Source organism: Schistocerca cancellata, chromosome 4 (assembly GCF_023864275.1).
Source record: "Schistocerca cancellata isolate TAMUIC-IGC-003103 chromosome 4, iqSchCanc2.1, whole genome shotgun sequence".
Lineage (NCBI taxonomy): Eukaryota > Metazoa > Arthropoda > Insecta > Orthoptera > Acrididae > Schistocerca > Schistocerca cancellata.
In genome coordinates this window covers 694,582,266-694,608,588 of record NC_064629.1, presented here as the reverse complement: position 1 = coordinate 694,608,588, position 26,323 = coordinate 694,582,266, and the positions used below count along the sequence as shown (strand labels likewise).

At 38.5% G+C, this 26,323-nt stretch overlaps 1 protein-coding gene across 4 annotated transcripts in view; it reads right to left on the bottom strand.

Moving 5' to 3' along the window:
* Positions 1 to 26,323, bottom strand: part of LOC126183602 (glucose-6-phosphate 1-dehydrogenase) — a 288,517-nt gene that overhangs the window by 38,456 nt on the left and 223,738 nt on the right. For all 4 annotated transcript variants that reach the window (XM_049925708.1, XM_049925707.1, XM_049925710.1 and 1 more), the window contains 3 exons: positions 23,346 to 23,492; positions 5,265 to 5,482; positions 4,784 to 4,942 (listed from right to left, as the gene is read on the bottom strand). In XM_049925708.1, the coding sequence (XP_049781665.1) occupies positions 4,784 to 4,942; positions 5,265 to 5,482; positions 23,346 to 23,492 (524 nt within the window). The remainder of the gene's footprint in view (positions 1 to 4,783; positions 4,943 to 5,264; positions 5,483 to 23,345; positions 23,493 to 26,323) is intronic.

Here is a 26,323-nt window from a genome sequence, read left to right as displayed (position 1 = left end):
TATGAGTTATACAGCATGGACAAAATAAAACTGGCCTAGAAAATATTTATAATACTGACACGGGACTGACCCTTACTAATAAACAGGAGAACTGTCCATCACAGAAAATACTGAAAACTGTGATTTTGATGGAACAATCAGCTGCTGTCACATGCACATCTCCCACGTACTTTGCTATTTCATTACATATGAGTGAGTGAGAGGAGCAGACATGTTTAACAACCAGTTGAATCCAACATAAAGTGGTGTTCACAATAAAACAGTGCATTTTCATTGTGAAGAACAATGTGTGCTGAACTGTTTGCACAATAGTTTAAGACTATAAGTGTTTTGACAAAACCTCCAGCAAAACCTGAAACACAAAACTTAAGTGGAAAAATGACATAAAATGGGCTCTTTAATTAATAAAAAAACCATAACTTTCAAAAAACTGTTCTGAGTCTTACTGTAAATATTCTCCAGGACAGTTTTGTTTTGCCCACCTTGCATGACATGGTGACTGTGCTAACAGCATCCAAAGACTGGGAAGAATATCTCTCAATTTTTTGATTATTGGTTGACAAATTATGTTAAAACAGCATTACAATTAAATTTGCAAAAACACACATTGTTGTAGTGAAATCAAAGTCTGAAGATATATTATAAAGGAGAAGAATGACCCAAACAAGATTCCTGCAGTTACAGATTGTTCAGTATTTAGAAATAAAAAACTATGAAAAGTTTTCCTTGACTCTGTTGATTTGTGCCATGTTGGACCCTGAACTGTAAAGCTGTGACCAGATTACTGCAAAGTAAAACTGAGTGACTGTGGGATGAGAAATGTCTGGAGCAATTTATGCCAATTACAAAAGAAATTATGTACCTCAGATTATTTGGACACACACATTCAACAACAGCTTTCTATTTAGCAACAGATGCATGTGGATATAGGATCAATTGTGAAGTGTTCCAATAATGGCATTAAGATGATAAATTATATCAAAAGGCTATTGCTTTTGTGATTCCATAGCTGTCTTGACATACTCTCACACTCTGAAGCTTCTGATGAAATGTAAAATCACACAGTAGGCTGATACATTGGGCCTTCTGTTTACAAGACTTAAATTTTAAAACAAACTATATGATAACAGAGGATAATTGTTCATCTGATGCAGTGTTGAGACTACCAATAAGCATGAACAATGAGCTGTAACGTAGAGGACATGAGAGAGTGTTTAAGGTTTCTATTTAATTATGAACAATAATTAAATATACTGTGAATAACACATCAGAAAAACAAAGGAAAGACCGACGACTCACAGCAGCTGAGCACTGTAAGTAATAAAGAGGAATGTAGAAAATTGCGACCATTTATCTGGGTGTCTTCATTTAATAAAAACTAATTTGATATACTGAGATTGAGACTTTGTATTCAAACAGATATGGTGCAACACCTGTGGTAGATATGGTAATTTTAGCCAAAATAAATGTATGTATCATACTGCAAAATTTTATTTTTGCAAGGAAATCAACAAATAAGGGGGAATGAAAATGGTAAAAACTACTGTAATTTATCAAAAGACAAAGACACTGCTGAGGGCTTAAACGTCTTAATCAAATGCATCTTCTCATTTCTAGTGGATCAGTCCCTCCAACCAATCACCTAATGCATCTCATCCTACATAAAACATACCATCCAATGCGCGGGGAGTCACAAATCCATTCACAAAGCTACTCACAACCATTCAAGTTACATACACTGTGACCTCTCTCTGTATCCCAGCTCACATACATATGATGTCTCCTTTGTACATGATCTTCCTTTATAAGCAGCAAAGTTTCTGCCTTTTTGAAGTCATGGCTTGCAATCAGGTCACCACACAGGCCAGTTGGATACTCAATTCAATTCTTGTTTCCCTCTTCTTTCTATATCAGCCCCTATTTCTTACTTGATTCCTTCCTTCCATCATTTTCTTCTCACTGCTTGCTTTCTAAGTTATGAGTTACCCAAGAAAATTATGCCATAAGCAATAATGAGTGGTAATATGCACAGCATGATGAAATGTTGATTTGTTTACTTGCAAAACTAGCAATTATACGAAAAGCAAAACTTGTTGAATTTGTTGTTTGAGTATCTCAGTTATGTGTTTCTTCCAGTTCACGTTTTCATCGGTATCTACATCTAAAAATATGGAACATTCTATTATATTTAATTACTCCTCTCCCTGTACTACACTAATTGGCATTGTTATTCTACTTCTTGTGCTTAAATTTAATATCATTTTTTCCCAAACTGAGTGATCTCTCAGCCTCTATGGCATCTTTTACTAAATCTTTACTTCTTTGCACTTCATGGATCCCGTTTAACACAGGTTCTACAATGTCCAGTCACATTAATATGACCACCTGTCAAAAACCTGAATAACCACCTTTTTGTATCATGGGACATGCATGGAGAGTTAGTGTCATTCTGGAAGGTACCAAGAAGGATGTGGAGCTATGCTGACTCTATTGCCATGGCCACCTGCTGGCTGAGGATCCATGGCACAAACAGCCTGAACAATGTGGTCCCACAGATTCTCAATTGGATTTAAATCAGCATAGTTTGGTGGTGAGGGAAGTACAGTAACCTCATCCTAGAGCTCTTAGAACCACAAATGTACATTGCAAGCCGTTTGACACATTACATTGCCCTGCTGGTAAATGGCATCATGCCAAGGAGAAATGGACCACATGTAGGGATGGACATGGTCTCCAAAGGTAGATGCATACTTGTTTTGATTCACTGTGCCTTCCAGAATGATGAGATCACCCAGAGAATACCACAAACACATTCCCCAGATCATAACGCTCCCTCCTAGTTGCAGGGTGTTTGCTTTCAGACATTCCACATCCGACACACCAATGGCCATTTGTCCAACAGAGCATAAAACATTACTCATCTGATAAGACAACCTGTTGTCACCGAGTGGATGTCCAGTTGTGGCGTTGGAGTGCAAATTTCGGCCTTCAGCACCAGTAAACAGCAGTCAGCGTGGGTGCAGCTGATGCAGGGGCCCATATGCAGCAATGTTTGCTGAACAGTCATTGAGGAGATACTGTTGTTGCCCCTTGGTTAATTTGTGTGGTCAGTTACTCAATAGTTGCACATCTGTTCACACACACACATCTCTGCAGCTGTCATGCACCCATCATCTATGGTCCATGGTGCACCAGAGCTGCCTCGGCACCAGTTTTGGATATTGTCATTTTCTTATGCTTGGTAAAGAACAGTTTACAGACTTAGCCATTTCGGAAGTGGTTCCATCCTTGGCCTGAAAGCCAGTGATCATGATCATGCCCTTTTGGACATCAGATAAATTGTTCAGTTTCCACATTACGACAATGGCTGCACTGTTTTCCGCATTCACCCGACACACTTTATATATCCTCTGCTGCTACTGCTGCCACCTGTTGTCTGTGATTGGGTTGTTGTATGTTAATGTCAAACATAGGCGGTGATCACATTAATGTGACTGTACTGTGTAAATGACCCATTTTCCCCCTCTCACCTTTTCCTTCATTCCCATTTCTTTCCTCTTTTCTCACTTGAAATGGGAAACTGTGATCCTGACAGTTAGAAGTACTCTATATATTTATTTGTATGTGTTTCTATTGGCTGTAACGGGAGCTGCACCTCCTGAAGATATGTGATATCTTTATTAAATTATAATATTTGCATATATGTGAATAAAAAAAGGGTTTTTTCACTTCCTCAGATTTATTTCACCCAAATATTCAAATTGTTAATATTCTGTAGTGAATTAAGTGTAACGAAGATATGGTAATGGTATATGGTACAGTGCGTGTGTCAGACACCTAATGCACAGTTCTGGAGTTCAATCTCAAGTCAGTCCTAATATTATTTTCTGTCACTTATCACTCATTTCACCTCTGACAGTTTGAATGTTAATGTATAAAATGCCAACCTGCATCACAAGTTGGAGTCTACATTGAACTATGTGACACCAACAGCTTTCTGGGAATGTCAGTTCAAAGGACAGAGGAAGGTAAGGTCATACCACCTATAATAGCACCCAGGCACACGTGCTGCTAGAGCGACTACAGCACGCATCTGGGATAACGCCTTGCCTCTGCTGTGAGAATTCTCTAAGTCTGTTATCAGTCTCTGATGTCATCCAGTGTACACATTGCTATTTGAATAATGATCCTGGTAAGACGTCAGTCAGTCTGCAACATGCCATGCCGTCACACATATCATGTTTACTGCTGGCATCCTACAATCTACAAAACAGTTGTAGACATTGAGACTTATTATAACATGCATGTTGATCCTGCCAAAACAATCGATGTTCTACATGGACCAACAGTTTTCCATGCTGGATGTCTCGATTTTTCACTGACTGACATTGCTGTCGAAGTTGGTCAAGCTTGGCTGACTGTCAATATTGTTCACATCGATTCTGCACTACGCTCTTTTGCAATGGGTTTGGAGAACTTTCCTGCCTATGATGTAATCACTTATTCTATTAGTAAAGAACCTTCATGTTCAAATCAATCTTCAGGTTGGTGACAGCTTTATTTTATATTATACAGTGGAAATTATTTTCTGTCAAACATTACATTAAACTTGTCACGATAACATGCTGATAAAACCCATGATAGAAAAACGTATGTCTTTCAGAGCAATTTTTGTACTATTTATTTTACTTATGTCTCATTTGGCAAACACAAAGAAGTGTTTTGTAAAGATCTGGTGACAATACAAGTCACACACCAGATAAAACAGTGTTTCAAAACATACCTTAACGTCATCAAATTCTGCACCATTTCTTTCCCCAGGTAATGGTCAATTCGGTAGATCTGCTCCTCCTTGAATAGTGATGCCAAATGGTCTGACAATCGTTTTGAGCTGTCAGCATCGCGACCAAATGGTTTTTCAATAATTATTCTTGTCCATCCTCTGAAAAAGATATTCAAATGACCTCAGTGAGCAACATGATGTTTTCCTGCAAAATACACCAGTTCTAAGAAAGATGCTTTATTTTTATTTATTGTTCACATTTACAGCTTTATATGCTGTTTTAACTGTTAACCACAGATTTTTTAAAGGAAAGATAAAATAGTTTGATAGGGTCAGTCAATGCAAGTATGAGGCTAGAATCACAGATTGTATTCTGATAAATTTTGAAAAATGTAGTTTATTAATACATTATGTCTATTTTGTCTAACATACATTGGTCAAACTACAGATAAATCTTATGTATGTCAAACAAAAAACTTACTTCACAGCCATGCATGAATTTCTGATGTGAACAGTTACATCTTCAAAAACTGATGGTGGAAGTGCTAGATAAAACAGTCTGTTTGCTGAAGTGCCATTCTCACAGGTCATCAGTTCTTGGTTTAAGAGTTCGAAATCACGCCTTGAATCGTAACTGCCTGCTATGTATTTGTTATGTGCCCAAAACTCTTCATACTTCTCTTTCTCTCCTTCTTTAACCTGAAACAATTTATGAAAAAATAATTAATAATTAATAGCACATCCACACATTATTTTCTATATTCAGTTTATTCTCATAGTGACAGTAAGAAACACACACTCAATGAATCAATGTTATTTCAGAACTAACCTGTCTTATTTTCAAGAAAGTGAAAAAGGCTTCTACAACGGTAAAATGTGTGCAGATGTGGATGATAATTTCTTGATTACCAATACAATAATAAACTAAAATAAAAACACCACATCAAAAAAAATCTTCTGTGAGCAATAGCATGAAACAAGTTTAATGAAAATATTCTGATCTAAATGAATATTTATATTGTTATGTTGTTGTCAATATATTAGATGATGTTTGGTTTGTGGGGTGTTCAATTGTGCGGTCATCAGCACCCGTACAAATTCCCAATCTGTACAAAGTCCAATCTAGCCACTTTCACAAATGATAATGGAATGATGAGGACAACACAAACACCCAGTCTCCAGGCACACAAAATCCCCAACCCAGCTGGGAATTGAACTCACAACCCTGTGATCGAGAGGCAGCAACACTAGCTAGCCACTAAGCTGCAGACATCAATACATCAGAACCACTGAATTAATACAAAGTAATATGTACTCAGCTAAGGGATAAAACCAACTTTATTACATTATACATAAAATAATTCAGTCCTTTACAAAACTTCACTCTTGGGTATGTGCCATAAATAGTAATTTAGCACAAACAATTTGCTTTGGCATGATAACAAAAACAACAGTTGCATTATGTGCAACAGATATTACTGTAATTAGCTCTGAAGAAATTTATATAAGTCAGGGGTATTAAGACAGAAACTTCTCTTTTATAAAAATTGCATAAAATCAGCGTGTGCCATACCACAGTAACTAACAGAATAATTTTGTTGCTTATTAACAAATGATAATGTATTTTGAGCCAGACGAATGAGAGAGAAAAAAAAGTGGATAAAAATTCACTTGACATCTTCCTAAGAGATAGTCTCTATTCCTTCCAAACTAAGTACGGAAGTGTAGACCAGATGTAGCTTACATTCAAAGAAATAGTATCAAAGGCAGTTGAGTGACTTATACAAAATTAATTAATAAGAGATAGACCTGATCTCCTACGGTAGAAAACATAGGTCAGAACGTTGTTGCAGAAACAACAAAATAAGAATGCTACATTTAAAAGAATGTAAAATATCAATGACTGGTGATGTTTTACAGAAGCTTGAAACCTAGAATGGACTACAATGTGAGAAGCCTTCAGTATCTTCCACAACAAAACACTGTCTCAATGACAAAGACGTGTTTGAATAGCGATAACATTAGGTTCAGAAAAACTCTCCAGACCAGGGACATTACTAACATTACTGTGTCCTCTAACAATTACTACAGTAAGCCAACCATTACCACGAGGAAAAAAAGTATCATTCAGATCTAAACTAAAACTAAAATTCCATCCTACAAAAACTACAGGACCATCAAGAATAGCAAGAGAAGCAACAGATTTAACAGGTGTTTTATTCTTCTTATCAGCAGTGGCAGTAGTCAGCACTATATTATCAACAGACTTATATATTAGAGTGCTGCAACGCTCCATGTTTGACTTGACCGGTCACGGCTCGCCTGTTGACGGGGGGACCGAGCCGCTCGTGTCCGGCCCCAGACGACTCGGCTCGGTCACGTACTCGCCCCATGTCTGATGTCCGGATTCCGGACACGCGGATAACCGAGCATGACCGGTCACCGCTGACGGCTCACCTCGCCTCGCCACGGCTCGCTGCTCTGTACTTTACTGTACAAACCCAACGCCCCTCTCTCTCTCTCTCTCTCTCTATTTCTGTCTCTCTCTGTCTCTTTCTTTTAATACAAAAGTAACGTTTCCGAGAACGGGTACGTTACACAGCTAAATTCATAGAGAACTTTCTTTTATAATATTTACTCCCATCTTCCTAACGTCCGGGAATTTTGTTGTAAATAAAACATTGATCAGAAGAGACCAATCTGTGTTAATGTAATGAGATGTAAGCGTCAAATAGTGCACCTGATTATGCGAATCAGTCCACATATCAACTATCGCAGCACATGTTTTATTAATAACTTCCGCAATAACAGAAGGCATTATACTGTTTCGTATTGCATCAGCTTGTTCTCAGACATGTCTGCTTATAGTAGAGGGATGTGGCATGACATCTGCCACGTTAACTTTTCCATAATGCGCACCTAGATGTATTAATTCTTGGCCTAGTTCTCTGAAACCTTCACCGCAAACAGCATTAAAAGGTCTCATATCTTTAGCACACATTGCAACACACCTTGCTGTAATACTATTTTTTATTACTGCCAGTATTCCTGAAGGTGCTGTATCTTTGTGAGGTTTCTTGCAACTGTGTTTCTTTAAAAGAGTGGTTCCTGATTGGAAACACAATAATGTGGAGCAGTTTATGCATGATACGTATCCAGTAAACGCACTGTTTTCGTCTACAACCACCAAAAATATGCTCCGTACTTGGCTTTTTAGACCTTCCCGTCTCTTCAATGTGTAAACATTGATTTCAATCTTACGTCTTACTGCACTGGTTTCCTCGCACTGCATGATTGCAAAGAGAGAGAGAGAGAGAGAGAGAGAGAGAGAGAGAGAGACACCACAAATGAGAAGCCCGTACTGGCTGCAGTCTCACACGGATAATGACACGTGTAATGTGTTTGAAGTTGCGTGCTACGTAATCGGTCACGGCTTCTATGCTCGGTCACTAGAACTAGTGCAGGCAGCCTATCCAGTTAGGGTGTGCTCGCCCCATCTCGTATTTTGTGCTCGCTTACTCGGTCATGCAGGACTCTATTATACATAGTATGTCTTGAACGGCGACGAAACCTTCTACATGGAGACATATTGGTGTTCAATGCAGATGCCTGTGCAGCAGCCCAACCCAGTGACCCAGACCCCTCTGGATAGCAAAAAGTAAAATTATCCTCCCATGAAAGACAGTGTGAGGTGAGTTCTTGAGCAGTTTCACACATAACTGGCTTTTGCATGGTAAAGTGTGAAGTATTCTGGCATGCAGAGAGGTTTTCTGCATTCAGGGCAATACCAGTTTTTTTTTTTTCTTTCCTGCTTGTTTGGCCAGTAAATTGTCTTGTCTTCTCCAAACAAATCCTGGAAACCTGTGTTGGATGCTGCTTCATCATGAGGTTCATACGTAAAAAGGACACGTCTAAGACAAATAAAACAGAACTAAATTGTAATTACAGCAGCAATATCTGTATCAACAATATTAGTGATGCAGTTTACATAAATATGAATCTTTTTCCGCCTGTTCCCACAAAGACAGTTCTCCCTCCAATCCAAAATACCTGAATTTCTCCTCTTAAACTTCCAAAATTTCTCACTCAGTCAACAGCAGAATTACAGTAAATTGCAAAACCTACCAAATCCATACAGAAAACTCACTACACGGAAGCATGCATTGACTCAATCAGTTGCAACAACACAACAATTTTTATGTTCACAATTTTTTTTTCTTTTTGGTAAGAAACTGACAACATCCATGCATTGTTCTCAAATGAAATGAGTCCAGTTACAGGCAGCTACTGTGTCAAGAAAATCACAGCTCAAGCTATATTAGGGCGCAGTCTTTTGAACACAGCGTTTTAGCCCAAGCTATACTCAGGCTTCGTTGCCAAAGTGTAATATGACTTTGAATTCCATCTTTTTGGTTCTACAATGTAAAATTTCATCCTCATATGATTAAATTCTGCATATTCAGTGAGTTATAAAATAAAGCTAAGTAATGTTTACAAAAGAAATACTTATGGCCCCATAATGTGGTATGAAGGGGAAACTAAAAATGTGAAACAGAAAAAAGTCAGCCCAATTGAGAAAATCCTGTTAGATATCAACAAAAATTACCAACATTAATACTCCACAAAGTGAATAAATAGGCTTTGAACTATAAAGAAAAGCTTATTAGATTTGATGTCATTTACACTTACTGTGTTGCTGTAGTTACTACTTCAGTAGCTTGCAAGAAACAATATAGGCCAACAAATGAATACTTTCACTTCTGTTCATTTACATTTTTCTGGTGGTTTTCGGATTTTCTGTTATTAAGACAGTGAGTCATAAGGAAATCTGCTCAAGCCTGGTATTATTCAGGAAAACAATGTGTGGCTGCTTTGTTTAAAGAATCATTAGGGAGTACAGCATCTTGCTGTTGTACCATTTTACTGATTTTTCTTAAGCTAACATAGTAAAACAATGGCTTCTCATGTACAGAAAGAACATGTAAGCAGTGAGGGTGATAAGAAATAAATAATATTTTTGCAACATCTAATTCTGTAGCTCAAAGCAGTTAGCCTAGTAAACAGACTCAAAATTTGAAGAACAAATGGGGCATCTGAATGAAATTATAGCAAACATTTTCTTCACATATGAATCTGCAGCTAGAATAAATTTGTTAAAATGTCACTTTTTGCCTGTTGCTGTAAAATCTATATTGTAATGTTCTATCACAGTAGTTTACTAACATGTCTTCTCACCAGTTCAATGCATTCATGTATTGCATGCAGCCATATTAAACCGGAAGATTATAATTAAAATGCAGCTATTCATGGAGGTCCAATGTGGGCTGTAATTATTGTGTGGCAGGGAACTTTGTAGACATGCTAATTCATTATAGCAGAACTGATTTACACTGGAAAAAAATTAGTTCCAATTTTATCCACCACATGCAAATTTAGTGCTGTGAATGCAAGGAAGATATATAGAAATGTTTCCATACGTAATGGATTAGGAATGGGATGAGGGCAGAAAAGGTCAAACAAGTGGGCAGAAAAGGTCAAACAAGTGAGAAAGGCATAATGTTGATTGTTTATTAACCAAGTTGCATGAAAACAGATGCTTCCACTCAGTTGCGCTCTTCCAAAGCAGTAATCACATGCTGTAATGCTGTAGGAGGAGGTCTCAATAACATTCAGATGTCATGGTACACATGCAGTGGGTCTTTGTGCACAATGTGCAGTTTAACAGTACCCCAAATTCTGCAGTCCTGTGTATTCAATGCATCCTGTAGAGCAAAATGTGCCTCATTAGTCCATAGCATAATGCCTGGCAAGATGTCACCAATGTTCATCTGTGCCACAAATCGAAGACCAAATTCAGAATGTCACTGTGAATCATAAGGTTTCAGTTGCAGCAGCATCTGGATCTTGTAAGGGTACCAGTGTCATATAGACTGCAAAACTTTCCATACTGTTGACCATGGGATGGACAATTCTCAGGACACTGGACAAGTACTACCAATACCTAGGGAACATGCTGCACGGTCAGTTACACCAACAGCAAACTTGTCAATAACTTCCACAGGGATAGGATGCTTGCCTCTTCCAAGTGCCACATGAAGCTAATGACATTGGTCCTCTCCTCAGGTGTTTCTGTCAGTGATATTCTCTCAATGCAGCAGTGTAATTGATGCTGTTCACATAAAACAGTTTCACTAACAGCACACGGTCTCTCTTCTCAACAACCATATGGTCACTCATGTTATGACTTGTCAAATGACAGCGTGCATGTCACACCATCATACAAATAGTGTACAGTGCCAGCTTTGCACCTGGTGGCCACGATTGGAACTAACTTTTTCTGATGTAAATCAGTTTCACATTAATGTATTAGCATATCTACAAAGTTTTGCTGCCATGTGATAATTACAGCCCACACTGGACCTCCATGAGTAACTGCACTTTAATTATAACTACCCCGTACTTGCATCACACAATATGTAATACAAGCTGCAAATAACAGTCCCACATAATGGGGGAAATAATACTGTCAAATTATACATACGTGACCTCCCTGCTCACAACTGCATCACCTGTGAACAGCTTCAGAGGGATACGAATGCTACCTAGCAGGGTCTTTATTTGTATCATTAAAAGTAATGGTTGCATCACACTTCCTTGCTTCTAAAGATTTTTGCACTATATATAAAGCCTCCCATATTTCATTAATGATCTGAGCAAGTCAAGTTTTGCATGATCTTTGTTCCTGGAGTCCATTCTGATAGAAGAGTTGTTTAAGCCCCAACAAATCCATCATACAGGGTGCCCACGATGCCAGATTTGAATGGCATATTATTGATGCACGGGGGAAATGTCATGGAACAAAAAAGAAAAAGGAAAAAAAGAGAAAAAAAAAAAAAACAAAAATTTGACCGATAGATGGTGCTTTAAGCATCAGAATATCCACGCTAACAGACACCTGGCACATGGCTGTTCCTCAGTTTGCGCCCGTGACACCCAACATGACTGTCTCCATGAAGGGTCATTTACTGCTGGCAAAGCTCTTTTATAGAAACAGTGACTGTGCACCAGTAGCCTTGCAGAAGTTCTGGACACTCAGTCTTCTTAAAAAAAGGCATTGGTCCAATGTCTGGTAAGGGACTGGAAAAAATGATTACAAAATTTGAAAAGACACGTGCTTTTGGAGTGCAGTGTGGCAGATGGAAGAAAGCATTTCATCCAACATCCATTGAAGATGTGACCACACTACTGCAAGAGGGGTTGACCGGTGGTGTGCAACATGCAGTGCACAGGGAATTGCCTGAACACTTGACATGCCTCTGAGCACAGTGCACAGAATCCTACAAAACATCCTGATTTTGCTATACATTTCAAATCATCCATGTTCAGGAGCTGCTTCCTGCTGACTTGCCTGCAAGACAAACATTCACTCTGGAATTTCTTTCTCACATGGCCATAGAACATTTTGTGGACAGACAAACCCTATTTCCATCTCCAAGGACAACCAGTAACACTTCATTCTGGAAAGTGACTGTGTGGTGCTGGTTGATGGCACTGATTATCGCAGGGCTGTATTTTTTCGAGGAGTTGAGTCTTGCAGGTTCTGTTACCTGTACTGTCACTGGAAAATGCTATGAGAGTCTTTTGCACATCAACGTCACTCCAACCATTCAGCAGTGTACATGTGTGGGTAGGATCATTTTTATGCAAGATAATGCTCCTCCACACATTGCACATCTAGTGAAGTGGCTTCTGCAGAGGAATTTCAGAAATGCTAGACTTATCAGTTTTCATTTCCATACAGCCTAGCCATCCAGATCACCTGATCTTAATCTGTGTGACTTCTGGCTGTGTGGTTATCTGAAAGAAGTTGTGTTCAGCACCTCAATTTCAAACATAGCTGAATTTAAGGCATGCATTGTACAATGCATTCTGAACATGAATCTCGAGACACTCCCACTTGTTGTGGAACATGCTGTTTCTCAGTTTCAACATATGGCAGAAAACAGCGAACAGCAAACTGAACATGTCTGGCGCGTCTCATGACAATTAGAAACCAATGTCATACTGCTTTTTATGCAGTTTTTTGACCCAGGACAAGTGTAAACCAATGTTATTTAATTTTGATGTGGATTTTGGCCCCAGGACAATAAAAAACTGAAGTCATTTTTCTTTTTACGTTGTTTTTGGCCTCACGATAATTGAAAACCAATGTCACTTTGCTTTTTATGTGGTTTTTGGCCCCAGGACATTTAAAAAGTGATGTTATTTTGCTTTATACATGTCTTTTTTGGCCTCAGGACAATTAAAAATGAATTTTTCCCACCTGATGTGGTATACAACCTTGCCATAGTGGATGGATTTACTGAACTGAAAGTGCCACAACTGTTGACTGCTGAATTTGTGTGGCCATTCACACTGAAAAATATAGATGATGTAATGTACAACTCAAATCACAGCCATCACATCACGTTTCATCTGTCATTTGTAGCCAACACCATTTATATTAAGATACTTACAGTGCCATATATTGGTAAACTTTTTGTTAAATTTGTTTCTTCCATGACATTTCCCACAATGTCAACAATATGCTGTCCAAATCCAATGTTATTCTGAGCAGTGGTTCTTTTTCTACAAAGGTATCTGTCATCTAATCCTTCTCAAACACTACAACAAATTGGGCCTTTTTCCAATCACGTAGGATGCTCCATTGTTCCAGCAAACTTCAGTAAACTGTTGCTACAAGAAGGACCAGTTATTTTACATAGTTCATAACAGAATCTGACTGGTAACCTATCATGTCCACTGGCCTCTTCTCTATCAAGCCACTAACTAATTTCCATATCTGTCATTTCCCAAACCAGGCAAATGTTCAAAATAGGAGTTGTGTTGTGATCTTCTTTGATGTAGAGATCTTAGAAGAAAAAATATAGTACTTCACCCTTTAGTTTATGGCCTTTCATTTCAATGCCACCATTAACAATGAGGATCCAGGCAGACAATTTCGATAGTTGACTGACATTGTTAGAGTCAAAGCATTTTAGGCTTTTTTGACTCAGCAAACTAGATTTTGACTTTGAATTTACTGAATGATACTTACATAATTGTCATTATGTTTATTTTGGCTTTGTTCAACCCTTTTTTGTCAGCAAGGATTTGGCTTAATTTAAACCCATTGTGCAGCTCACTTTGATTTCATAGAAACTTTTTAACACTGTTATTCAACCACAATGGGCCTCTACTTGTCTTCTCTATCTCCCATTGAAAGAATCTGTCCATCTACATCTATACTTTGCAAGACACATTATGATGGATGGCAGAGAGTATTTCATATACCAATATGAATGTATCCTTTCCTCTTCCAGTCACAAACGGTGTACTGGAAGAACAACTGTCGGTAAGCTCCAGCATGAGCTCAAATTTGTCTACTTTCACCTTTATGGTCTTTTTGCAAGATACACCCTGGAGGAAGAAATAAGCTGGTGAGCCTTCTAAGAATATTCACTCTTGAAAGAATGGAAGGAAGGAAGAAAGATTAGGGGTTAACATGCTGTCAACATCGAGCTCATTAAAGCTGGAGCACAAGCTCAAATGTTTCAAGGATGGGGAAGGAAATTGGCCATGCCCTTTGAAAGGAACCATCCTGGCATTTTCCTGGAGCAATGTAGAGGAATCAAGGAAAACCTAAATCTGGATGGCCGCACGAGTCTTTGAACTGTCATCTTCCTGAAAGTGAGCCCACTATGCTAACCACTGCACCATCGTGTTCTGTTGCACTCTTGGAGTTTTAACAGTAAACCACAGTGTGATGCACAACACCTCTCCTGTAGTGTCTGCTACCGGAGTTGGGTGATCATCTCTGTAATTTTTTGTGCTTACAAAACAAACCCATGGCCAAATATGCTGCTCATTTTCTGATCTTCTTTATTTCATCTATCAATCCTAAATGGTAATGGTGCCAGACTGGGGAGCAATACTCAAGTATCAATCAAATGAGGGTTTTGTAAGGGGATTACACTTCCTGAAGACTGTTCCAATGAATCTCAGTCAGCTATCTACTCTTCCTATAATTGAGGACATAGGCTGGAAGTGCTACTCTGACATGAAAAGGTTGGCACAAGAGAGAAATGTATAATGTGCTGCATCAAACCAGGCAGAAGGCTGATGAGAGAAAAATTAGTTTTATGTGGTCATTCCACTCTGTTCACTTAATCTCAGTTATATAATGGATGTGACTGTTCCCAGTGATTGTTCAGCAATCACGTAAATACACAATAACAAGCATTTCTAGCTTTTTGTGCATGATATGCTCACATTGAGGCCTGAGGGTCAATTGCAAATCCCTGCTCCAAGTGTCTAACCTTCGCAGGTTTTCTTGTATTTTGCTATAAATTTCTAGCTTCTGGACATGCAACGACATCATTTGTGAACAGCACTGTGGACCTGCCAATGTTATTCACTATGTCATTTACATACACTGTGGACAGCAATAGTCCTGTAACACTCCCTTGAGGTAAGCCCAAAGATCAAAGATGCTTTCACTTCTCAAGAATTCTGTTCCTTAAGAACTAAAGCTGAGCTCATATTCAGTATATGTGTATTTTGTTCATCATGCAACATGTAGAAGTGTACTAAATGCCTTCCAGATGTCAAGGAACATGACACCAACCTGGGTGGTGGTATCTACTGCATTCTGGGTCTCGCGGATGAACAGAGTGAGTGGGATTTTGCAAGATTGTTTGTGAAATCCATACTGATTCCTACAGATGAGATTTTTGGTCTCTAGAAATGTTATAGCCATGCAAGCATAAAATTTGGTCCCAAATTGTACAATGGATGGACATCAGTGATATGGGGTTTTAGTTGTGTCCTTATGTTCAACAACGGTTCTTGAAAAAGGGAATAACCTGTTTATTTTTCCAGTCATTTTGAACTTAGCTAGCACAAGGGTGTTGTCTGCTCAGAACAGGAAGTTTCAATCGTTTTCATATCAAGCAGAAATACATCCCAATCTTTCTTAACCATCTGTGCATCATTAATGATCAAAAATGTTATAATGGCCTCGTAGTCATTGATTTGTATATCTACGTTTACTGAATCAAAAAGTTGAGGGACGTTTGCTTTCTGCAGCTCTAATGCATTTTCCTCATGAGTGAGTTGCCTAACCAACATATCAATGTAATTTTGGAAAATATGTTTAGTAAAATGTGACATGAATATGTCCCTATCTCGTGTGCCGGATGCTTTTCCCAGGCTATGGCCAGCAGATTGCTCTCTCTCCATACTGCTTAAGCATCATAAGAAAATTTGAAGGTGATATTTTCCAATGTTTGCTTGAAGCTTGCTTGGTGATATAAACAATCAATTACTAATTTTCAAAGAATGGAAAATCCAGGGTGGAATATTGACAATATTATGAGAAGGATAGGCTGCTATTCACCATACAGGGTGTTACAAAAAGGTACAGCCAAACTTTCAGGAAACATTCCTCACACACAAATAAAGAAAAGATGTTATGTGGACATGTGTCCGGAAATGCTTAATTTCCATGTTAGAGCTCATTTTAGTTTCGTCAGTATGTACTGTACTTCCTCAATTCACCGCCAGTTGGCCCAATTGAAGGAAGGTAATGTTGACTTCGGTGCTTGTGTTGACATGTGACTCATTGCTCTACAGTACTAGCATCAAGCACATCAGTACGTAGCATCAACAGGTTAGTGTTCATCACGAACGTGGTTTTGCAGTCAGTGCAATGTTTACAAATGCGGAATTGGCAGAGGCCCATTTGATGTATGGATTAGCACAGGGCAATAGCCGTGGCACAGTACGTTTGTATCCAGAATGAAGGTGTCCCGACAGGAAGACGTTCGAAGCAATTGATCGGCGTCTTAGGGAGCACGGAACATTCCAGCCTATGACTCGCAACTGGGGAAGACCTAGAACGACGAGGACACCTGCAATGGACGAGGCAATTCTTCGTGCAGTTGACGATAACCCTAATGTCAGCGTCAGAGAAGTTGCTGCTGTGCAAGGTAACGTTGACCACGTCACTGTATGGAGAGTGCTACGGGAGAACAAGTTGTTTCCGTGCCATGTACAGCGTGTGCAGGCACTATCAGCAGCTGATTGGCCTCCACGGGTACACTTCTGCGAATGGTTCATTCAACAATGTGTCAATCCTCATTTCAGTGCAAATGTTCTCTTTACGGATGAGGCTTCATTCCAACGTGATCAAATTGTAAATTTTCACAATCAACATGTGTGGGCTGACGAGAATCCGCACGCAATTGTGCAATCACGTCATCAACACAGATTTTCTGTGAACGTTTGGGCAGGCATTGTTGGTGATGTCTTGATTGCGCCCCATGTTCTTCCACCTATGCTCAATGGAGCACGTTATCATGATTTGATATGGGATACTCTACCTGTGCTGCTAGAACATGTGCCTTTACAAGCACGACACAACATGTGGTTCATGCACGATGGAGTTTCTGCACATTTCAGTCGAAGTGTTCGTACGCTTCTCAACAACAGATTTGGTGACCGATGGATTGGTAGAGGCGGACCAATTCCATGGCCTCCACGCTGTCCTGACCTGAACCCTCTTGACTTTCATTTATGGGGGCATTTGAAAGCTCCTGTCTACGCAACCCCGGTAAAAAATGTAGAGACTCTTCGTGCTTGTATTGTGGACGGCTGTGATACAATATGCCATTCTCCAGGGCTGCATCAGCACATCAGGGGTTCCATGCGACAGAGGGTGGATGCATGTATCCTCGCTAACGGAGGACATTTTGAACATTTCCTGTAACAAAGTGTTTGAAGTCACGCTGGTATGTTCTGTTGCTGTGTGTTTCCATTCCATGATTAATGTGATTTGGGGAGAAGTAATAAAATGAGCTCTAACAAGGAAAATAAGCGTTTCCGGACACATGTCCACATAACATATTTTCTTTCTTTGTGTGTGAGGAATGTTTCCTAAAAGTTTGGCCGTACCTTTTTGTAACACCCTGTATAGCAATGATGCTGAGTTACAGGTAGGCACAACAAAATGGTTGAAATGGCTCTGAGCACTATGGGACTTAACATCTGAGGTCATCAGTCCCCTAGAACTTAGAACTACTTAAACCTAACTAACCTAAGGACATCACACACATCCATGCCCGAGGCAGGATTCGAACTTACGACTGTAGTGGTCGCGCGGTTCCAGACTGAAGCGCCTAGAACCGCTTGGCCACACCGGCTGGCTAGGCACAACAGACAAACTGCTAAATAAGTAAGCTTTCGGCCAAGAAGGCCTTCGTCGGAATTACACACACACACACACACACACACACACACACACACACACACACATACTTATTTAACAGTTTTTTTGTTGTGCCTATCTGCAACTCAGCATCTCTGCTATATGATGCGTAGCAATCTATCGTTTTCATAATATTGTCAATTACTAATTTTGGTAAATTTTTTACACTTATCTCCATACATATTACCTAACATTCTGTCCTTATTCCATCTGATATTCTGAATTTTTCAAAGCAATATGTGGGTTGCCATCAACTGTGTCTACCCTCTCTTTCCAGTATACACTACACCCAGAAATTAGAATTTTGATGCTATTTATTTATGGTTTAAGTCAACTTTCTGTATTACAAGTGTGTTTATACTATTTATAAGAAATACAGATTACTCATTCTAGGCTCTGTAGTGTGACGCAAGTAAGTGCACATTGGCCCTTTTTCTAATGCTGCCATGTGTACACAACACATTCAATTCTGCACAAGTAACAGCTTTCCAGGAGTAATACACATGTCACCTATTTAAAAGACCTCTATAATCCGCCACTGAATAGCACAAGTTAAGAAATCTTCACCTGAGATGGTTTTAGAATTAATGGAAGCTTTGTTTTAAATGTTAACACTGAAACCCAAACCAGAGCACCACAGTTAGTCCTGTGGATAATGCTAAAAACCACGACTTGGGCTTTCACGTCACCAGTAAGAGAGGCTGTCCTCAACATTTCAGTCAGACATGGAAAGGAGCTGTGATTGGCCTTACAACTGAGACAAAGACATAATTGTTTCTGACATCAACCTGACATGCAGCCACATGCACACAGTATGTTCAACAGCTTCCAGCAGAAACTCCTCAAAATCTCATGTTAACTTCACCCTGGAGGAAATGTTATAGCTCAGAGGATTACCACCCTCATATTACAGCAGTTGAGGACATTAGTGGAGACTATGAAAGTTCTCTGCAACCTTCCTTATAAGCTAATCAAATACAACTTCTCTGAGACAATACTTAACCCTACTATACAAGTTAGAAATTAGAAAAAGGAGAAACTGCAAATACTCAAGTATCCCATACCTGATCATGACTTTTATTTACCTATTTTTCAGGTCACACACTCAACAAACATAAGATCCATGACTTGTTGGATTTAACAGCATGAAACAGATTTTAAAAATTGAACGTCGAGTCAGTGAGGCACATCATAGATGGTAAAAGGAAGGAAAGCTTCTTCAAACCAAATGCCACAGTGCTTTGCTAAACATGTCCTACTGATGAATACGCACGTTCAGTTGAATGTAGACTGCAAACAGTGGTGCAAATTGGCAATTTTCACGTTTAAAAATCAGTGCCAGAGGCAAAAGAAGCAATAAATGACGGAATAATCCAACGAACAGGATGCTAGGACATTTTCACATTTGCAAATCATAGGAAGATGTGAAAGAAGGGATTGGTAAGGGAAAGGAAAATCCTACTGCCAACAGTAGCTGAAAACTGAATCTTTGGGTTTGTGGCCTGGCACTTAACAACTGAGCCATCATCCCGCACCATTGCAAATCACAAAAACTTAACAAATTTGTTGATCAAAAACAATGGTAAAATGCTTGATCACATAATACACTGAAAACTGTGACTGGTAAAACACAAATCATTTAACCACCACCAATTTGGGCAGGAATCCTAAAAAACATATTCCTAAAACTAAAGGAGATTCCATGAGAGCCTAAACTCTTGTGACTTTCTTCTGCTACACATTTTCAAGATAAGGGGTAGAACTGGCAGTATTTTAATAAAATATAAAATTTATTGAGGGATTAGTGATGAAAACTAGTGACTGCATCAGGTTATTTAAGAAGTGAGACTCATTGTGAGTATGCCACATTCTATGCAAATATAGAATAGTCAAAATTAGGATGACCGGAAATTCCAATAACATTTGACTATAAAGGTGCCGAAGCACTGCTGGCAGGAAACACTGTAAAATTTGTACTGGTTGAATGTGCTTGGCTGGTGGCACTAGATAGGTCTGTGGGTCTCTTGTCTCAGGTGAGACCCACACCTTATAAGCCACTCTGTGAGCTCAAGAGTACTGTGCTACATGTAGAACATAGTAAATGTTAACAGTGCCCAGCTGGTTTACTTGCAAAATATCAGAGAAATGTTTGCTTGATTTCCACCTGAAATTTGTCCCAGTTCTTGAGCTTCCCCCTGTTATTCTCAAACGACTGCTGGTATGCACAGTCCAAGTAAAAGCAGTCACTGGTAAAATAGTTCATGTCATGTTTAGCAACGGTCAAATCCCTTTAGCCATTTCATTGCATCCTGACTGGTGTCTCCTCAAAACACTGCTGAATGTCTGATGTGCATGACTCACCAATACTTTTGTATCCATTTTTGCTTTGACACTGCACACCATAGAAAGGATGAACTATTTGTACTAGGGTTCATTAGTATTAAGGCGATGCCTTTTGAGTAGTCTTACTGGAGCCAAGGCATTGATGATGTCCAAGAAACATGGAGCCTCCACGAAACTGTGTCACACAGACTCTAGAACTGAGTATCAGTTACGAGAGTAGGTTTGTTAACAAGAACTAAACTTGCATACTGAAAACACGTTTACCAAGCACACAAAAATGTATACATAGAGACAATGCCTGTCTTGGATACATACATGTCCTAGCAAAATTTCAGTGTTCCATATATAATTAAGCCCCAAAACTTAGAAAATATAAATGTTAAATGATATATAATGGCAGGAGATGGGACTTGGACAGGTGACCTGCAGATCACCCCACAACTGACTATAATCACTACATCGTGGCAGCTGGCATAGCATACACAGAATTGTTCTTACAGACAGCAACATAGAAAGCTGTAATGTGATTATAAAGGTAACAATTGTTCAAATAACATGATAGATTCAACAATAGGACACCACTTGAGTGATTTCTTATGTGTGCTATGTCTGCTTCAAATACACTGCAAAAGGTAGCTATAATGATTAAATGGATATTGCCATACACACTTAAAGAGAATGCAGGGGGAGCTCCTATCCATACAAAAGTATATGGTACAAAGCAGAATAAATAGCCAACTACAGCTGTGAGTATATGTAGCTTGTACAAACAAGATACATATTAGTTACTGATTTATTGATGTTAGTTATTTTAAAATAAGTGCTATATGATGCTAGTATTCACATACCAAAAACACATGATGTGAGCACTGGAGAAAGCAAGAAAAATTTTAAAAGTAGCATCTGCAACCATTTTTAATGGGCATCCATTATTAACAGAGAGACAGAAATAGAGTATGAGAAGCTTTTATGCACATTGCAAGTAGTAGATTAAATTTAATTCGTAGTATTTTGAAAATGTTTACCATCAGTAATAGTCATGTCATAGACAAACTTAATCATCTTTAATCAAAATATCCACGGGTGTGCTGCCGGTCTATGGTGTCCAACGGGCACCATATTTCGGCGATCATACATGTCGCCATCATCAGGTGAACTGACGGACTGAGCTCCTGTGAACGTGCCGGCATGGAGATCCGTACGCACGGCACGGATCTCCGTGCCGGCACGTTCACAGGAGCTCAGTCTGTCAGTTCACCTGATGATGGCGACATGTATGATCGCCGAAATATTGTGCCCGTTGGACACTATAGACCGGCAGCACACCCGTGGATATTTTGATTATCAAATACGCCGGGAGAAACTCAAGAATCACATTAATCATCTTTGTCACACTGGAAAATGAAACATCTACAACTAGTTATCTGTCAGTTTATTATGCTTCCTCAGCTCTTTCTTGTGCACTTACTATGTACAGTCCAACGAAAGAGATCCCACCCATCTAAAATTTAGCAAATATTTGCAAATGATGCACGACAGTTTAAAGAATAAATATAACCACTCGCAGATTCTTCTTATTTACACTGTTAAATAAAGACATCTTTTACAAGAAAATTGTCTGGTACAATAAAATTTTCCAGTTGGATCTTTATGTCTGTGTTTCTTCTACCCCTATAAAAAGGTACGTCAAAATTTATTTAGAGACTGATCAATTCATCTGTTTACGTGTATACAGTATTTTAATTCATATGATCAATAAAAATGCTGAGGATAAAAGACCTCTTTTTCGTACAATAATACCAACAGTCAAATTCACCAGTCCTCCACAAAACTATGGAATGGTTATAGACAGCAACAGTATCACCTCTATTATTATCATTACTATTATTATAGCCATATTTTTTTGTTGCAGAAAGTGAGAAGATGATTCACTTTCATTTAAAGTAATTTTTAGAATACAATTTTCAAGACAAATAATTTTGCCACATTATCAAATGCATACAGTTCTGCCAGTGAGTCAGTATTTTTACGCTTTTTGTTGTGCTGTTCCTTTCTTTCTTATACAGACACTAGGCGTTACTGTGCAATTGCTGATATAACTACTACACTGCCTTTTAACACAATTACTGGCCATTGCACAGATTACAGTAAGGCCAATAACCTTTACTCATAACTTGAAAATGTACAATACAGTATGAATATTCAAAGGATGCTCAAAAACAGTGTTCCAATTAACTTCCACTCAACAGTTTCTGTCTAAATATCCCAACATACTTTCCACTTAATATGTGAAACACTAAATTTGTTAATGTCTGAAGTGCATTTTAGGTCCACTGAATAATCTGTATTTATGTCACTGTGAGAAGATTATAGAAGTATGAAATATATATCTGAGACAGAAGCAAGTTATGCAGACTAACATTTGTGTTCAATGAATGTGAAGAAACAGCTCATAAAACTAACCAAGGATGAGCGGAATATTTATAACCCATCTTTTCCAAACTGCAAATGCAATCCTAGCTATACTACACCTTCTGTAATATAAAGAAGCAGTGAGTAATTGCTAAACTGACTCTGTGCATGCACAGATCTCCACTACTTCCTCAATAATACAAAATGTTGAGAACGAAATCATAGCCAAATAATGAATGCTGTATCATTTGTTATATAGAAAATAATTATTATTGTTGACAGGAATGATTTTATTCTGCATTACCAATGAAAATAAGCCTGCAATGATTTGCAAAATGTGTGTGCAAAAAGTATCAATCCTTTTTTTCATATCAAGAAGTATGATTTATTCTTCCATGCATAAATAAGTATTCACAAAAAACTTATCAATGAAAAATTCAACATTAGTACAGGTTCTTGAAATATTGAGTGAAATATGAAATGGTTCTGACTTGTACTAACCTTCATGTATGGTTCACATTTCTTTTGAAGTTCTTGCAGTGAAATTTTTGACCTTGCGTAACCATAAAACCTTGTATTAGGTGGTAGGAGATTATCCCTGTAAAGCCACCACAATGTAGGATATATCTTCTTCTTTGCTAAATCACCCTGTTAAAAAGAAAAATATATATGTATTAAATTACAGAACTACAAAGTGTAAGGCACATAAGAAATTAATTGACATATAAGTTTTCAATCATTAGCTGACATATACAGGAGGCTACATCAAATCTGGATATAAGTTACATGTAATGCAGTTTTATGAGTATTTGGAATACATATTAACACTTACTGCATCATAATGCTCCTGAACAGTGCGTGTCACAATGCAAGAATGTGCTGGAAATCAATTCATGAAGAATAAGGCAGGGGGAGGCCAAATTTTTTGAGGGAGCATTATTACAGAAAAATGACAAATTACTGCTGTGATGTCAGACTTCTGGTAACCACCAAGGTGTTAGTTTTCACCAACAGCATTACTTCTAGACAGAATAAAGGCAGCATTTTGGAACAACTTCCAGAGATAAACTGAACTTCCTGCACTAGACTGGTAAACTGAAAAGCAAAACAAGTCAACACTGTACTAGAACACAGCTGAAAAGTAATACAGGATGCTACAACAACAGGAGTGGCAAAACTAAAGGCCAAGTATGAGCTACACCTGTAAAAAAATCTTTTTATGAACACAAAATAAGAACCAAAAACTAAACAGCACAATAATGTTTTTTTTTTTCATCAACTAAAGCTCTTTAAGCTGCTGTAGTGCGTTTAAATGCAATAATAATTACACTCTTTCATATGCATTTTCATCACTCTGACAGATGGGCATCAAGATAACAGATAGGTTTGTGACATCAGAAAGCATTCTATTTAAAATACAAATTAAGAGTGTTAATTTGTTACAATTCTCTCTGGGCAATCTCCATAATTTACAAGTATAACTGACACTAAGATACTGCCTCAGAAGCCAATGTTCCTACAAGTGAAAAGAGACAAAGAATAGCAAGACTTTCAGAAGGAGATCATAATTGTGCTAAACAAAGTTGTCACAGAATGAGAAATTAGAGTGAGGTGATGGGAACAGTTTCAACCAAGAATTATGAATATAAATATGTGACAGCAATATTGCCTTAGCACTTGGAAGTTATGCAAGAGGGAGTGAATCCTCTTACAGTCAAGTCACTTAGATGAATTAGAATGTAGGCATCTGACTTGGCATACTCCTCTAGCTGAATCTCTGTGAGTTAGCCTGCTCTCCATCACAGACTAACTTTAATAAGTCAGTCAGAGTCAGAGGATATAAGTGAGGATAGAATGTGGCAAGAAGCTACTTAAGGCTTATTTACAAACAAAATAGCTGTATAAAAATAACAAAAATACATATTAAAGACAATACAGGTGAAATCCAAAGTTGGACAATGTAAACACTCTGCATAAAAAGTTAGTCAGCCCCAAGAGGCATTGTGCAAACATCATGTAACACTGCCTCTAGCCTTGATAATGGCCAGAATTCAGTGAGAAAGTGGGCGCACAAGATTCTTCAGGTATGCCATAGCCAGCTGAATCCACTCATTGATGATTGGATCTGCTGAGTTACCAAATTTCAAGGATATTTATTGCTACTGTTCATCCACTGTTCCAAACAGTCCAGAACATTTTATAAAGTATGGAGATTGGGTGATTTAGTAGGTTAGCCAAGTTGTGACCAAGTGATTGAGAGTTCACCAAACCAGTAACGAACGTGTGCAGCTGTGTGAACATGTATATTGTCACCTTGGAAGATGGTGTTGTCACAGCATACTCATCATGAGGTTGCCGGAGAAAGGGCAAAACTTGATCACTGATAATGATGAATACTCATCATGAGGTTGTCAAAGAAAGGGCAAAACTTGATCACTGATAATGATGAACTGAACATCCTGCTTCATGTTCATGGAATTCACAAAAATCTTTATTTTCAACAATTTGACTTGTTTTTGTATGATCTTGCAGAATTACACTGGGTGCAGAAAGTGAATGTGTAATAAAAGACATGTCAAGAATATAAAACACTCAGTATCAAATATTTCTTAAAGAGCCACAATTCTAATCCGGCTAACTAACTATAATGGTTGGTTGGTTGTTTTGGGGAGGGAGACCAGACAGCGTGGTCATCGGTCTCATCGGATGAGGGAAGGATGGGGAAGGAAGTCGGCCATGCCCTTTCAGAGGAACCATCCCGGCATTTGCCTGGAGTGATTTAGGGAAATCACGGAAAACCTAAATCAGGATGGCCGGATGCGGGATTGAACCGTCGTCCTCCCGAATGCGAGTCCAGTGTGTAACCACTGCGCCACCTCGCTCGGTAACTAACTATAATGATTATATAGAATATTATTTACAGACTTAATATATTTGGCAATATTTTACACTATAGTATTCCTTCCCCATTAGACAGCATTTGAACTTCTCTGGAAAGCTACTGTCATGACACCATCCAATAGGTTTCTGTGAAAGTTTCTTATTATCTTGATACCCGAGTACCAAGATTCTTTTCCAATAATTGTCATCAGTGAGTGGGGTAAGGTTCTTAACTTGTTATATCTCTGTGTGTTGAGGGTGTGGACACCTGCATATGTTAACCACCCTGAACTATCTTTTATAATGAATATTATTGTTATACATGCATATGGAGATTCAGAGCTTAAGACACTTAAACATCTGAAGAGTTTCTGCATGTTTCAGATGACCTTCTTTTAAAAATGGTCCTAGCTGCTTTTCCCTCAACGTGCACATACTTTTTACTTCTTGTATGTTTGAGTTTCCCCACATTATTACTCCATACTGCATGCAAGAGATGGTTGGTACTGTGCACAGTAACCATTTGCCTGCAGACTGTGCTAGCTGCTTCAGAACTGATAATATCAAGCTGTCTTCTTCCAATGTGCCTGTCTGCCACT